Source organism: Solanum lycopersicum, chromosome 11 (genome assembly GCF_036512215.1).
Source record: "Solanum lycopersicum chromosome 11, SLM_r2.1".
NCBI classification, from domain to species: domain Eukaryota; kingdom Viridiplantae; phylum Streptophyta; class Magnoliopsida; order Solanales; family Solanaceae; genus Solanum; species Solanum lycopersicum.
Window position 1 is genome coordinate 59,812,195 of NC_090810.1, and position 15,341 is coordinate 59,827,535.

Genomic DNA, 15,341 nt, shown 5'->3' on the forward strand with positions numbered 1-15,341 from the left:
GCCTCTAAAAAACACGCATCTACCTCTTTGAGTGAGAGTTCCCTTCAAAGAAAATAATTAGGGTTTGGTGTAACTACTGCAGTATGGGCCAATCCAAAAGCTTTCACAACAAAATAATTTTTTAAAATTAATATTAGAAAAAATAAAAAAAATAAAAATAAATAGCATCATTTATGTGTGTGTATATATATATATATCCCCTTTTCTCACTGTTACCATCTCTATGTGCCTCCTAACCCCTCTTTTTTCATCTTTATCTTCTCTTACTCTTTCATTAAAAATGAAAAGAATTAAAAAAGAAATACTACAAATCTTTTGGATCTATGTAGTATGGTTAATTTCCTCTATAGTACATCTTATTTTTTTTGTTTTTTTTTTTGAGTTATTTTTTCTATATTTATTTGCTAGTGATCTAGATATATATGTTAATATAAGTTTTTGTTTTTGTGTTTTATTTTGATTCTATGTCTTTTTCTTAAATCAATTTCTTAGTGTGTTGTTTTTGCTTGTCTTCATTAGTTATATTTAACTTTTTTAGCTAGATTTTTCTATTAGTAATTATTTGCTAGTGATTTTGATAATATATGTTTTTATTTTATCTTTTTTCTTTTTTAAAAAAATAAATAAATCTTAGTGTATTGATTTAGCTTGTTTCTTACCAATTATATTTTTAGATATATTTTTCTATTATTTATTTGCTAGTGATATTGAAAATATATATGTTTCTATGAGTTTTAGTTTTAGTTTTTATTTTTAATAAAAAAAAATCATTTCTTAGTGTATTGATTTAGCTTGCTTCTTCAATAAAAAGATTGTGTTCAAGTTATATATGATGAAACTTTTGAACAAATCCAATCTACACATAAAGTTTTTTCAAAAAAAATATTTTTTTTTGTTTTGAAGTCTTAGATAGTGTATATTCTTCTTAATTTAGATCTTACTATTGTATCTAAGAATATGTATATATATGTACTTGGATTTGTACCCTATAAATATATATCCTATTTGAAGCATTTATTTAATTTAGGGTTTGTGGTCCATTTTTTTAGATATTCAATAATATTGAAACGATACAGAGAAAATAGAATTTTTGAATTTGAATCAGGCTTATCGATCAATCGAATAATCAACACAGTTGTTGTTTGCAGATGTAGCATCATCAAGATTCATACATGAAAATTAAGAGGCAAGGTTAAATATGTAGCTTTAATTTGAAATGAAAAATATAATATATCATGACTATGTCTATTTATTTCAAAGTGAGAATCTTGATGATGCTGCATCAGCAATAAATAACTATCGGTGACAGAGTCAGAATTTTTAAGGATACTTAATATCCAATAGGGTTTTGTATATACAGGGGTTCGGATGAATCTCTTCTGCCTCCGCTCTAAACAAATTATGAGTCGTGGAGACAGAATTTTCATAAGATTCAATATTTATTATTTATATAATAATATTTTTTTGACGTTTTTATATTATTTTATGTGATTTTTTTTCGATGAAATGAATTCTTTCGTCCCCCTAGCTTTGCTCCATCACTCTCTAAGCTAAAGTAATAGTACGGATGCTCAAATTATTTGTACCTGGAGATATATGATTAAATGGATTTAATTTCCCTTTATTTTATTTTACTGTATTTTTCAGTACTTTATTAGTAAATATTCTTGTCAGTTATATATCTATTTATATATATATATGTACCAATTTTAGTTTTATTTTAAAAAAAATTCTAACAGGTGAAAAAATAGATTCTTTGTTTATTTTGAGACTGCAGATCTGTAATTTCTCTATCTTACACAGATTCGGTACGAAAAGTATATTTACACAATCAAATCGACTATTATAAGGTATGTAGTAATACTAAATTTTATCACAAGCGCGCATCGATTTACTATCTAGTTATTATCTGAAGTTAGCGTGTTTAAAATTAAAAATTTTGTATCTAAATTCACGAATAATTAGTTTAATTGTTATTCTTTAAATCAAACTAAGATAGATTGAAACAGAGAGCGTAACATGTTAAAATACATTAATCATAATATAATTAATGGATTATATTGTTTGTATATATATAACTAATGTCATTTTTAAACCTAATTTTTTTTTAGGTCAAGGAGTTGGAGAAAACTTCTCATGGGAAGAGGTTAGTTTAAGTTGCCAAATTCTTTTCTTTTTTTTTTCAAAATATAATTTTTAAGTATTTCATGGGAAAATGAAAAATAATTATGTTTTTTTGTCTGTTGAATCAATGAAACATTTTATATGGGAACTTGCTGCTTCATGGATTTTTGTGAATTTTGAGTGTGTGCAAAATCATGAATTTAGTGCTTGTCAATTGTCATTATTAGGCTGGATTTTGCCTCAAAAGAGTTTTTATCAACCATAAGAAGCGGAGTTTTAGAATAACAGCAAAATTTATTTCAATTTTACAGGTTATGAATTTGAGCCGTGAGTCATAGTAGGATCAATATGTCTACATTACACTCTCACACTCTTTTTGATAAATACAAAATAATTTGTGCATTAGATTGTTTTTTAGTAAATATACAATTGAATAGAGCAAATGCAACCGATGATCCACACAACTTGCTAAAAGATGACCTAAAAAGTTACTATTGTACGATATAAGTATGGAGATATCAGAGTAATGATATGATGCTTCATTTAATTTACTGCCTTCACCATATATTACTAAAGGTAGCTTGGACATATGCACACATGACAAGAAAAAGCCAACGCTAGGCTTCGATGTTCATAATGCTCGATCGTGTGAGTGATACATAATGAATCTCGAAAATTGATATATCGAGTCACATAGAATGACTTAACATGATAGAGAAATTATTGAGTACGTAAATAAAGTTTACATCAATAGTTGAATTTTTTTAGAAAAATATTATGTAAATATGAAATAATGATGTGAGACTTTTTAAAAGAAGTATACAGACTCATCTCAAAGCAGACAGTATCTTTAAATAACAAGTCATACTCTGATCTTTTCTAGTGTAACCAATTAATCATCTTAAAAGAGTTGTATTACATTTTCCATCAATTTTTTTAGTCATCATATTTATATATATATATATACTTGATATTTTTACGAAGAAATTATATTAGTTATTCTGTATCGTTCTAATTTTATTTAATGTCTCAAAGGGACCTTATGTCACTTGTTGACTGAAGTGTATTTGTCACCTTTCAATTAAATCACCCCAATTGCATGAAAATTCATTGATTTTTTTTAATTGCTTTCCCACTTTCTACTTGTCCTTTTTCTTTTGTCATAATGCAAAATTCCCTATATTACATTTCTAGTATTTCTCCTCCTAATTTGTCTAATTTCTATTTGCATAAAAATTACATTTTTTTTCTCAACACAAAAATCTGATTCATCAATCCATTAAGCACTAGGTTGAATTTGTGTTGTAATAAAATCTAGCCTAGCAAGATCATAATTTTTTTTCTCCGTCATGGACTTTTACGGTAATTCAATATTGACATAATTATATAAATTTTTTTTTTATATAATCGTGATATTTGAATCAGTTTTCGTACATCTTAATTAATTTTACATGATATTAGTCATCTGTCACCATATATAACAAGTAACTTTGTCTATTAAATTCAAAACATATAAGAAGAAATTAATTAACTTATATATACATTTAAACTGGAGAAAATTAAATGGGGTTTTAGAAGTTAAGTTTGAAATGGAGACTGTTGAAAATAGGTTAAAATTAAATGTAAAGTGAAGGAATAATATTTAGCTAATTCAAGATTTAAGTTTTATGAGTTTAATAATTTATTTAAGCATAAATTTATGTTTTATGTAAAAAATATTAATTCTAAACTAATGAGCTTAAGAATTTTCTACCTATCAGCACTAGATGTGTTTTTCTTAAATAAACGAAAGCAACATGCGTTTTTCACGTACATATTTATCACTTCATCATAATTAAATTATACATAATTTTATTTTATTTTTAATTACTAAAATATTTGAATTAACATAAGTATCATATGTGAATTAACAATTATCATTTTCATATATATCCTGGTTCTCAATAATGCATGGAAGTAAAATAATTAAGAAACATGGCACTAGTTTCCTTCTTTCAGTTTCTTTTTGGATATGTTTGATAAGGAGGAAACTATTTTTCGAATCTATTTTTTTTATATAGATATATTTAACTGGTTAAAATTTTTGAAAAAATATTTTATTTAAGAATATAAATTTCTTACAAATGAAAAAAATAACTTCCTTGGTTGACGTAGGAGAAATAAATTTTCCACGAGCAACATTTCACGTTATGTCTTCCCTACCCTGCAACACATCTCATCTTCACCCCACCATCCCACTCCTCTACCTCGACATGACCGACCCCCACCTCCAATAATATCTGTCTAGACTATATACAAATGTTTCTAGGCTAAGATCAATGATTAATTAGCCACACTACATGATCTATACTAGAAAATGGACTTTGATACTTAGAGCATTTGGCTTAGTTTTTTTTTCTTCCTTTACATCCACATATATTTAAAGTGATTGGAAGCAGAAACAGCAGTGGTAGTACTAACTGGTCCATTGATTTTGTGGGGTGGGGTGGGGTGGGGTGGGGGGTTGGGGTGGGGGTGGGGGGTTGTGGTCCATTGATTTGAAGAAGAGATGACAATACCAATAAGGTCATTTTAGGAGATTTTGTAGTACATATTTAAATCCTTTATGTCTAAAGGCATTTGATATATTGGTATTGGTTAAATTCTAATAAACGAATATAAAAAAGCGTATTTATATAGATAAAAGATTAAATAATTTTATTTTATATATATATATATATATATATATGTATGTATGTATATAAATAAAATAATTACATGTATTTTCACTAATGGTATCATATTTCAAGTTAGTTACATAGAAATATACTATTGTCTAAAAACAAGCATAAATTAGGATAATTTAATATTTGAAAAGATTATGTATCCCATCGATAACACCTTCATTAAAATAAACTTATTATTTGATGAAAATAAACTAGGATAACATTAAAATTAAAACAATTTATGTTAGTTAGATTAGGTATATATCATATAGTTATTTAGACACACTATAACTATTTATTTTATAATACATGATTCACAATCAATAAACAAATTAAAACAGGCAACCAAATCAAAGCAATGCAAATTAGACTAGGTATATCATGTAGAATTTTTTAGACACACTATAACTATTTTTGTTTAGCTTTATCAATGTATTTTTCCTTTTATCAAGTGTTATACGCTTACTTACTATATGTACTTACATAAGCTTTTGAGATTTGTTACCTTACATGGAAAATAGAATAGTTAATTTGTTTCTTTATTATATAATCATGGAAACAAATAATATGAAATGATGTTACTCCTTTATTTAAAAAAGAATGATTATGTTTTCTTTTTAATCTGTTTCAAAAAGAATGATTTCTTTTTTTTTATATCAGTTTAACTTTAATTTTCCACGTGACATGTTTAAGACCACAAGATTAAAGTTTACTCTCCTTTCTTAAACTCCATTTTAAGTCAAACGAAATAATATTTTTTTTAAACAGAGAGAGTTTTACTTGCCTTACTTCTTAGGTTTACTTTCTTTATATTAAATTATTACTTACCTTAACCTTACTTCTTAGATTTACTTTCTTTATATTAAAATGTTACTTACCTTACTTCTTAGATTTGTTTTAAATCAATCTTGACTTTTTTCCCTATAAATTCAACTGTTAAAGTTATTATTCCTTGCAAGTTACAAAAACAACTATTATATTGAAGAAGTGCATTTTGAGCTATCAAGTTTGTTTTGTATTTTTTTTTCCTTATATATTGTTGTTAATTCTTTTGCAAATACATATATTTATTAATAGAATAATGTTCATTGTACTATCTGTTAATTTAAACTAAAATGAGTTTTTTTTCTTATTTTATTATATCAGATTTAATCATGGCAAGGCTTGGTCGCAGAAGAATCCGCATTGAAAAGATAGAAAACAAAAAGAAGAGGAGTGTCACATTCTCTAAAAGGCGTTATGGCCTTTTTAAGAAAGAAAGTGAGTTATCAATGCTTTGCGACAGTCCAAATGCCACGGTAGTTTTTTCCCCTGACGACGAAACTTGTGTTTACTCGATTGGGTACCCTTGTGTCAATTCAGTTCTGGATAAGTTTATGGACGTGAATCCTCCACAAAACCTTGATGACACTGGCTCCCTCAGTGTACATCGTCGAAATGCTATTAGAGAGGGGGCGTTGGCTCTAATGGAGATTGAAGAAGAGTTTGAAGAAGAGAAAAAACGCGAAAAAAGCCTAGACACGGGAATTTCATATGAAAATTTGAATCCCTCTGTGTATCAGAATTTCATCGAAAAAATTGAGATCGGCTATATGGAAGCGGAACAGCTAGCTATCGAACTAAAGGAGCGTAACGTACCATTTCCCTACAGTACCTTTGGAGATGCCTTAGCTCCTAAATAAAAAAAGTTTCGTTTTATTTCAATTTTTAAGACTTTTTAAATTTTGTTATAGTTGTACTTTTATATATGATTTTTAAATCATATATAATTGATTATGCTTTTTTATATGAAATAAAAAATAGACATGTCTTTTGTTTGCTATGTTGTAATTTTACTATTCATCGACATTAAATTTGGGGTGTACATGACCCGGTTAATTCGGGTTTTTCAATATCAAATTAAATTATTTGTGTCGGATTTTTAAATTTACAAACTCCAAACCAATAAAACTTGGATTATTCAACTTTGAATTTTGAATTTTTTCAATAAAATATTCATACAAACATAGTACTTCGAAATCTTGTCAAATAGCTTTAAAAAAAGAAATAAAATCTTGTCAAATAGCTTTAAATCACTCTCATACACTTATAATATGATGATATTATAAATTGATACAACAAATTTTGTATCTTACTTTTAAATTTAACCACCTGATAATTAATTAATTAATTTAATTTTCTAAACTTTGTAGTTAATACTTTTTTTTTTAATTCTTAGATGTTTGTATATTTAACAATTTGAGGAACGTCCAAATTAATTACTTCTACACCTAAAGTAAATGGATACAAAAATTATACTTTCAAAATATGTATAGTCATTAAATATTCTTGTTAATCAGAAAAAATTATATAAAATATTTTGGATTGTGACATTCATAAGTTCACGTTCTAAACATATTAATGTATGATACAAACTTACTAATATTACTTTATTATAAACATTAAATTTCATATTATTAGCAATAGATTCAAACCATTTTTATTAGCAAATCAGTTATAGAAAATTTATATCCTAAAGCCTATATATAAAGTGTGTGTGATTTTTAATTATTTGAAAAAATATTTAAGAGCAAATACAATAATTTTTATTTAATGTGTGGGGACAGTTGGTGGAAAATGGTATAGTTAATTTTTTTCCTTATTTATATTATGGAAACAAATAATATGAGCTGATATTATTACTTACCTTATTTCTTGGATTCACATTTTTATATATAATAATTACTTAGCTAACTTTTCAGATTTACCTTCTTTATATTGAATTTTACTTACCTTGCTTCTTAGATTTACTTTCTTTATATTATATTACTTATCTTACTTCCATAGATTTATTTTTTTATCTCAATGTTGATTTTTTCGATATAAGTTTTATTAGTTACGAGTTAGAAGTAGCGCATTTTGAGGGTATACTTAATATTCTACCTTCGTTTTGTATTTTTTTCTTATATATTGTTATTGTTCATATTTATATTTTACGAGTGTTCTAATTTTATATTAGTAAGGAAAATTTATGCGGTTAAGCAAACTTATACTACTTAATTACTCATCATAGCTATAATAAGTTATAATTACGATTCGCGACTAACATTATACTTTAATTATGTAGCATTACTTCGAGTTTGTTTAATTAGTCATTTGTATATGTATAATTCTTCAGCATATGCAAATACATATGTATAATATACAATCATCTAACCGATAATACATATGTATAATATACAATCATCTAACCGATAATACATATAAAATTCACACCCGCTCGCCTCTCTCCTCCCTCTCCCAATCCCGCATATACAGTTAACTTGTCTCCCACTCTCTGCCATCTCCCGTTCGCCTCTCTCCTCATCTGTCAATCTCGCTTGACATATACACAAATATATATGTATAGTACATAATTATCTAACCGATATCCATGTGATCTAAAAAAAGTTAAACATGACAGTAATAGAACTTCATATGAAAATGAACGTAAATTCAATAATTGACAACGACGACAGAGAGAATTGTTATGCCGTCGAAGTAAGCTTGGAAATCTACGTAAAATGCATAATGATAGCTAGTTAACATATTTTCTAAACCTGTTCAATGAAAAGAAGTTTTTCAGCGTACTAGACAAGACAAAGTAAACAACACATAATAAAAGGGCATTCTCTGGCATAACTTATGCAGATGCACTTTTCTATACACACAGGTGATACCTCTTTTCCGGTCGTTTCATCAAAAGCTAAAAACAAAGACAAAGGGACAAAAGAAAGAAGGCCACAAGGGAAGCGAGAAACCATGCTTCAACTGTGCATCAAGAGCACAAAAGGAAACAATACAACAAACCCTACGCTGTTACCTAGACATTTCTTCCGGGAGGGGGGAACCATTTATCAATGCGCCATGCTTCCCCAAGGTTGGAATGCTGTTGGAACGTTTCTTTACTCGAATGTTGCCAGAAGTTGGGACTCTCTTCTCGTTCTTCTCTTTGAGAAAAGAAGCGTAGCTCCCCAGCGGTGGCTCCAAAATTACAGCACTCTTACTTCTGAAAGATTGGTCGATGCTCTTCCTATACGTCTCAAAACCTTCAGTTAGCTGGTCCCCGGAAACTGGTACAACCTTAGTACTCAACTCCGACTTATTGTATATTTCTTCATTAACATCGGTCATATAACCGTCTTCTTGAATATCTAGCATGGCAAGATCATCATACTCCTCATCTGATTTTGTAGATTCCTCATCCACTGAGCCTTCCTATGTGCATAGCAGCAAAGAGGTTGATTATTAAACAAAAAAAAGAAAGATAAGCGTTAAAAATCCCCTGTTGCAAGCTGAAAATCGATGAAGTGTATAAATCATTCAACATACCTCCTCATCAACTCGTTTGGAACTATCATCACTAAGATCCTCGTCACTGTCTCTTTCAAGTGGTTCATCAACCTCTTCATCATCACTACCATGCACTGATTGTTCCTCTTTGAGCTGTAATTATCGTGAGAAATGGGAATGCATCAAAGAACTTATGGAACTAAATGGAAAACACAAGTAAATAAGTAAAGAAATATATACGACCTCCAAGCTCTATAAACCAAAGGCTAACACGGAGAGAAGTGTGCATTATACGCTAGTTACGGCATCAGAACTTCTAGGCATACCTCTTTTGCATGTGCTTCAGGCAACCTTGGTGAGCTGCAGCAAGAGGAATAGTACCTGCTGCCATTGTCCGTCAGCTCACCTCTCGATTCATCTACACTACTAGCATGACTGGTACCACCAACATCACTGGGCCAAGCACTGATCCCAAAATGGCCAAATTGTAGATTAATAGGTTCAGCCTTGCTAATCTGAAGTGGTCCATACATAGGTGTCCCTATTCCACTCGCAATGGAGTGATCCATAATAGGCTTTCCATCATTGCCCAAGGTGTAAACTGGCCAAGCTTTTGCTACTGATCCATCATTGTTCAGAAGAGCCATCAAGTGCCTAGAAGAACCTTTTCTTTGAATCAGTTGAAACATTCCCTTAGAGCTCACACAATTGGCAGCACACTGGTTTCTGTATTCCTCATCAATGAGGACAACCGTATTTGTGACTGGATCATACAGTTGCTCTCCTGCATCACGCCTCCGTAAGCAACCGAAGACAGTAGCATGAATGGCTGCCACACTTTTATCTACGTTAGTGTTGTTAATCTTTGGCACCAAATGCTTGTCAGCTCTGTTACAGAGGTATTCTTGTATTGTCCGGATGTTACGAATATACTTAACATACTTGTTTTTAGCAGGATCAAGAGTCATGTACTTCGCACGTACTGCAAACCTTTCTAAATGTTTTTCCTCATTTGCAATGTAAACCATAAAAGGTATGACTGACGGGTGCTTTTTCATTAGTCCCATCTGCAGGTATAAGACAAAATTAACTCCAACTTAACCACCACAAGAAAGATCCCTCCAGGTATAAGGCAAAATATGCAATATTTAAAATTACAAGTATTACCACAAAATTAAGGCTCAAATGTACACCCTCCACAACGACGGATTCTTTCCGGTCTTCCCATGCAGTTATTAGCCTATCAAGACTATCAATTACCATCTCACTCTGTGCCTTAAATCCTTCAACTGCCATTTCTCTGGAACTAATCAAATCAACAGCATTTGAAATCCGCACAGGTGGAGATTTTACACCTTCTTTTTGTATTGGTGGGGTTGAAATTCCAGCTAACTTCTTCGCCCTTTTCTTCGCTTTCGCTTCAGAAACAGCTACTGGATCCAAATATTCCCCAGCATGGTAGGTTGAAGCCCAGAGTAAAGGGTTCTGCTTTTCATCTACAAAACTCCTCATCATATGTCGGATGGAGTCAGTGGACACCACAGTCGTTATACCTAACCTGCTTCCCTGTGAAGATAAATGGAGAAGAAAATCATACACCTCATGTTTACACGGCAATCTTCCATTTCAGGAGATTTAACATCCACAATAATACACACCTCATGTCCCAATTCATAATTTTTTGAAATCATGCCATCAAAGATATTTTACTTATTTTAACAATCAAATTTGAACTTTTAATATGCTATTTTCTCTATCAAACTCCATGTATTAATATCAGCATGATTGTATCTCAGAAAACTGAAATCAATTATATTGTTAGCAATTTTATTATCATAGTACAATATTACATATATATTTGGTATTGTTTAATTTTCATAAATTATGCATTTCACTTCATATAAGGAATTCTTTGGAATTTTTTATTTTTCCATAAGCACTTCAATTAAAAAGCTGCATGAAGTTTCACTTTTGGCTGGTCACTTCAAGCCCCATGAACTATGTAGCTTTTTTGCATCTTTTGCTTTTAACAGATCAGACTAACTTTTAAATTAGTACATTAATATTTTCTTCCATCATCATTTGGTATATGACATACGTCAGATTAAAAATATCAATTCAAACAGAGTCAATTAAATGGGACTGAGGGATTAGGACATGAAAAAGAGGTTAGTACAACAGCCAAGGCTATGACAGAACTTATACCAGCAAAGCAGACAATGTAGATTTGCCACAGCCACTAGTTCCACACAATAGCACAGTTACAGATTCTTTTCTTTCTCGGATCCTGAACATAGCAACAACTCTGTGAAAAATACAGAACAAGGTACACTGAAGAAAAATATCAGCAAAACGAGCACATCATCAGCTTTTTATATCAATCACCATGGACAGACGAATGAATAGGGACATTATTCCCCAAATTTAAGAAGTGACATCTAATATACATAACCACAACTACAGGAAACAGAAAATAAAGGCAAATGACGTTAATAAACTCGATTAAAATCCAGTTTGCTTGCAACTTCCCCTAACTTAAGAAGTGACATCTATTTTGCTTCTCTTGCAACCTCGAGATTTCAGCAAAAACTCTTTCTAGATTAAGCTAAAGAATGACCAATATCTCAGAAAAGATTGGTTTCTTTGGTAAGTGGTTGCATACTAATAAAAACATCAGCGTATAAGTTAGGGGAGAAAGATGTGTTACAAAACATGAATTCCCATCCCCACCCACCCCCACCCCCAGTTATATAAATAGATGTGTTATTTGTTTATTTTCATTTTATGTGTATGTCTGGATGGTACGAACAGCGTAATACACCTCGTAATACCAAGGGAGAGACAGCAGAAACTCACCTGCAAGCTAATATTAAGTCAGCCCTTTGGTTAGGGCCCATATACTTGTATTCGGTTAAAGCATCACAAACAACATCTAGGAAAGTCCCTCTTTTGATAATAACTGTCGTGCGCCTTTTGTACAGCTCAAAAGGTATGCTGCTCTCACTTTGATTGTTCTTTTTATCCATGAATGCATTCATAAAGGTACTGGACTCTCTATGATGAAGTCCTTTAGAGTTATCCTGTCCCGGTTGTGCTCTATCTGCTGAAACCAACTTATCACCCATACATTCACTTCTCATTTTGTCAAAAACTGTTCTGCTTATCTGTTCGTGCAAATACGAAAAAAGATATAGTAATTAAAAAGCATAAATTTATATGTTCTAGAAGAATTTGGAAGTCACAATGCAAAAGAATCCTATAAAGAACATCAAACAATGGACTGGTCGAATATTATAAAAGCAAACTCTCATCAGCAGGGTGAAAACAACCATTCTTGCCAGTCCTTTAAAGCAGAATCCCAAGTGAGACTTAATGTCCTTTAAGAAGGATAGAAAAAACTGTGTTGCTCAGATCCTCCAAAAATGCCACCGCACACACGTTTAATCCTCCAAAAAAAGCACAAATCTTAAGATGATCCAACAATAACCTCACAGCATTATTGGAGGATATGAACAGAGAATGTTTGTATCTACTGAAAAGGAATCCCAAATCTCATTAAAATTTTGCTTTCCAGGATAGGCAAGAATGAGTCTTTTGGCAGCATTTATGGCAGATCCAATTCTCAATCATATAATTAAAAAAGTAACACATTACACATGAACTTTAAAACAAGAAGGCATTAAAATTTCATTCGCAGGCAGAACACAATTTTAGGGGAAAAAACTCGACTTCACCAATATAGCCAATAATCTAAACTTTCAAACTTCAACCTTGTTGAAAAAAAAACAATAGATAGACCAGATATATACTTAATTAGACTTCCTTTTCATAACTAATCAGTTAGATATTGGCAGCTCACAGAACAAAGAATAAATTGTTATCATCCCAACAATGCTTTTACCATAATCAATTACTGAGACTAACAATTATGAATGAGCAAGTTAAACAGTAAGGAAGAAAAAAAATTCCAAATACAAAACTAAAAACAGTACTCCATCAGTATCAAATAATTTGTCATATACTCCTCTTTAATCTGTTTTAAAACATTTTAATACATTTTACACATCTTCAGTTTAAAACAGAGCAAACAAATTGAAACGAAAGAGAATAAATCGGATCATAAAGCCAACACATTTTCAAAAATCACCTTAAACGCATGTCGAGGTTTACATCCCATTAGTTGCAGAGCACTCTGCAGAACAGAACGCGTATATCTAAAAGAGTCTTTCCCTTGATCTCTCTTCTCCTCCACCTCCTCATCATCTACTACCACTATATACAACAACTTCGTTACCTCTGTAGCCATTTCCTATCAATCACAACGCCGAAATAAACCTCAATCTCCAAGCAAAAAAAAAAAGAAAAAACAATGCATATACTAAATCGTCATCCGTACATCAGCGATCATCAATTACAGAAAACAATAACAAAATCAGATACATTATAACAAAACGATTCTAATTCTAATTCTAATAATAATAATAATAATAATGCCGGTTACTTCAATTGATGAAATTGAACCTGGAAGATGAATTCGGAGTTGTTTTCGTCTGTATATATCAAAAACGGCGGCGACGGTGTGCGGCGGCGGCGGCGGTGGTTTAGGGTTATAACAAACCGGAGATTGATGAAGATGAAGAGAGGAATTTCCAACGCGATCTCGCCATAACAACTTTGCTGGGTTTTTTTCCACGCATCAAAACACGAGTGCATACACGACTACCCCTTTCTTCTCTATTTATAGTTAAAAAAAAAAAATCCTACGGGTCGGGTCGGGTTATAAATACCGGAGCGATAATGAATTGGTGTTTACACGTGAGAAGGAACAGAAAGCTGTGGGTACCCACCCTCTTTGTCTATTTATAGTAAAATCCTTTTTTTTATCTATTAATATGAATGTATTTATCTTAGCACAAAATTTAAAAAATAAAAAAAGAATATTTTTTTTAATTCTTTTATTTTCTCCATTTATTATTATTTGTCATGATTTTCATTTTTAGATTAAGTCAAAAAATTTTAATCAACATTTTAAGTTATATTTTTTCATCATATTGATATTCAAAAAAGTTGCAATTTTTAGTTCTTTTATATAATTTTTTAATATCTAAATTTTTTATTTAAAATATTGAATTAATGTAATTTAATCTAACTTTAAAAAGCGTAATATGATAAATAAAAATAGACGGAAGAAATAATTTAAATATATCAAGAAAAGCAAAAAAGAGAAATTGAAATAGAAGAATATCAATTATAAAAATATGTTATTTATGCGAGAGAAAATAGAAAGAAGTATAATATTATCTTTTATCTTAAAGAAGATAAAATCGTTATTTTTTATATATCTTTTAATTTAAATCAGTGTATATGAAATAATAATAAAGAAATATGTTTGAAAATAATTAACTTATATCAGGTAAATTAAAACGATATAGAAAAAAAATTGACCACTTCAACAAGCTTAATTTCGGAGTTCTGATAAACAGTATTTACACGTGTGAAGGAATCAGAAGCAAATTGTTTTGTTAATTATGGAAATAAAGACAAAGGTGGATCTGAATATGAGCCAGAGCAACAACTTTTGTCCTGGTTTTAGGGGTATAATTGTCAATTTACATGATATAGAAAAGAACCAAAAAAAGACATTGAAAAGGAAATTAAGTAAAAGTAAAACAAGAAAATGACTTGAAAAATAAATATGAAGAGAAAATAATTAAATAAATCACATATAAATATAAATTATGGTAGACAGGTCTTATACAATTGATTATAATTAAATAGACATTAAAAAAAATTAATATCAAATCATCTCCGTAGATAATCACCTTTCAAACTAATTGTGTTGTTTGAGTATCCTTCTTCGAATATTATTTATAAAATTATACTAAATTTATTATTGTGACAATTACTCATAATTTACTTTTTTTTCTAATTACTTAATAATAAAAATAAAATATTAAAAAATCCATTTAATTTTGCCTATGGATTTTGGGCGGTTTAAGGATAGCGGAAGACAGAGAGATATATTGGTCAAAGACACAAATTCCAAGACAAATAAATTAATTTCGTCATTATTTTTTTTCTTACATTTTAATTTATTTTATTTTGTTTGTTACTTTTATATCTCTAAAAAAAAACAGGGGTAAGATATTTTTAAAAAATAATTTGTTATTTTATTTACATTTCACTTGTACTATTTCTTGA

The 15,341-nt window shown here is 29.9% G+C and overlaps 2 protein-coding genes and 1 non-coding gene across 3 annotated transcripts; 2 read left to right on the forward strand and 1 right to left on the reverse strand.

Moving 5' to 3' along the window:
- The first annotated feature begins 208 nt into the window (after window positions 1–208).
- LOC101251445 (agamous-like MADS-box protein AGL62) lies at window positions 209–6,651 on the forward strand. The gene is made up of 3 exons (XM_069290731.1): window positions 209–1,850; window positions 2,112–2,146; window positions 5,976–6,651. The coding sequence occupies exons 2-3, from the start codon at window positions 2,137–2,139 to the stop codon at window positions 6,509–6,511; spliced, it is 546 nt and encodes a 181-aa protein (XP_069146832.1). The 5' UTR covers window positions 209–1,850; window positions 2,112–2,136; the 3' UTR covers window positions 6,512–6,651.
- MIR172b (microRNA MIR172b) lies at window positions 1,149–1,283 on the forward strand. The gene is given in 1 exon segment (NR_108002.1): window positions 1,149–1,283. It is a non-coding gene; the product is annotated as a microRNA MIR172b (primary transcript).
- Window positions 6,652–8,397: 1,746 nt separating the features above from the next.
- LOC101266299 (P-loop NTPase domain-containing protein LPA1 homolog 2) lies at window positions 8,398–13,861 on the reverse strand. The gene is made up of 8 exons (XM_004251111.5): window positions 13,662–13,861; window positions 13,288–13,449; window positions 11,997–12,304; window positions 11,346–11,427; window positions 10,308–10,706; window positions 9,467–10,207; window positions 9,180–9,293; window positions 8,398–9,065 (listed from the first exon to the last, which is right to left on the reverse strand). The coding sequence occupies exons 1-8, from the start codon at window positions 13,851–13,853 to the stop codon at window positions 8,667–8,669; spliced, it is 2,397 nt and encodes a 798-aa protein (XP_004251159.2). The 5' UTR covers window positions 13,854–13,861; the 3' UTR covers window positions 8,398–8,666.
- Window positions 13,862–15,341: the final 1,480 nt, after the last annotated feature.

Excerpts from the sequence above, each read along its gene's own strand:
- LOC101266299 (XM_004251111.5), bottom strand. The coding sequence starts at position 13,853 with ATGCACTCGTGTTTTGATGCGTGGAAAAAAACCCAGCAAAGTTGTTAT. Across the intron at positions 12,305-13,287 it reads AACCTCGACATGCGTTTAAG|ATAAGCAGAACAGTTTTTGA; the intron begins GTGATTTTTGAA and ends TTGCACGAACAG. Across the intron at positions 9,066-9,179 it reads CCAAACGAGTTGATGAGGAG|GAAGGCTCAGTGGATGAGGA; the intron begins GTATGTTGAATG and ends CTATGCACATAG.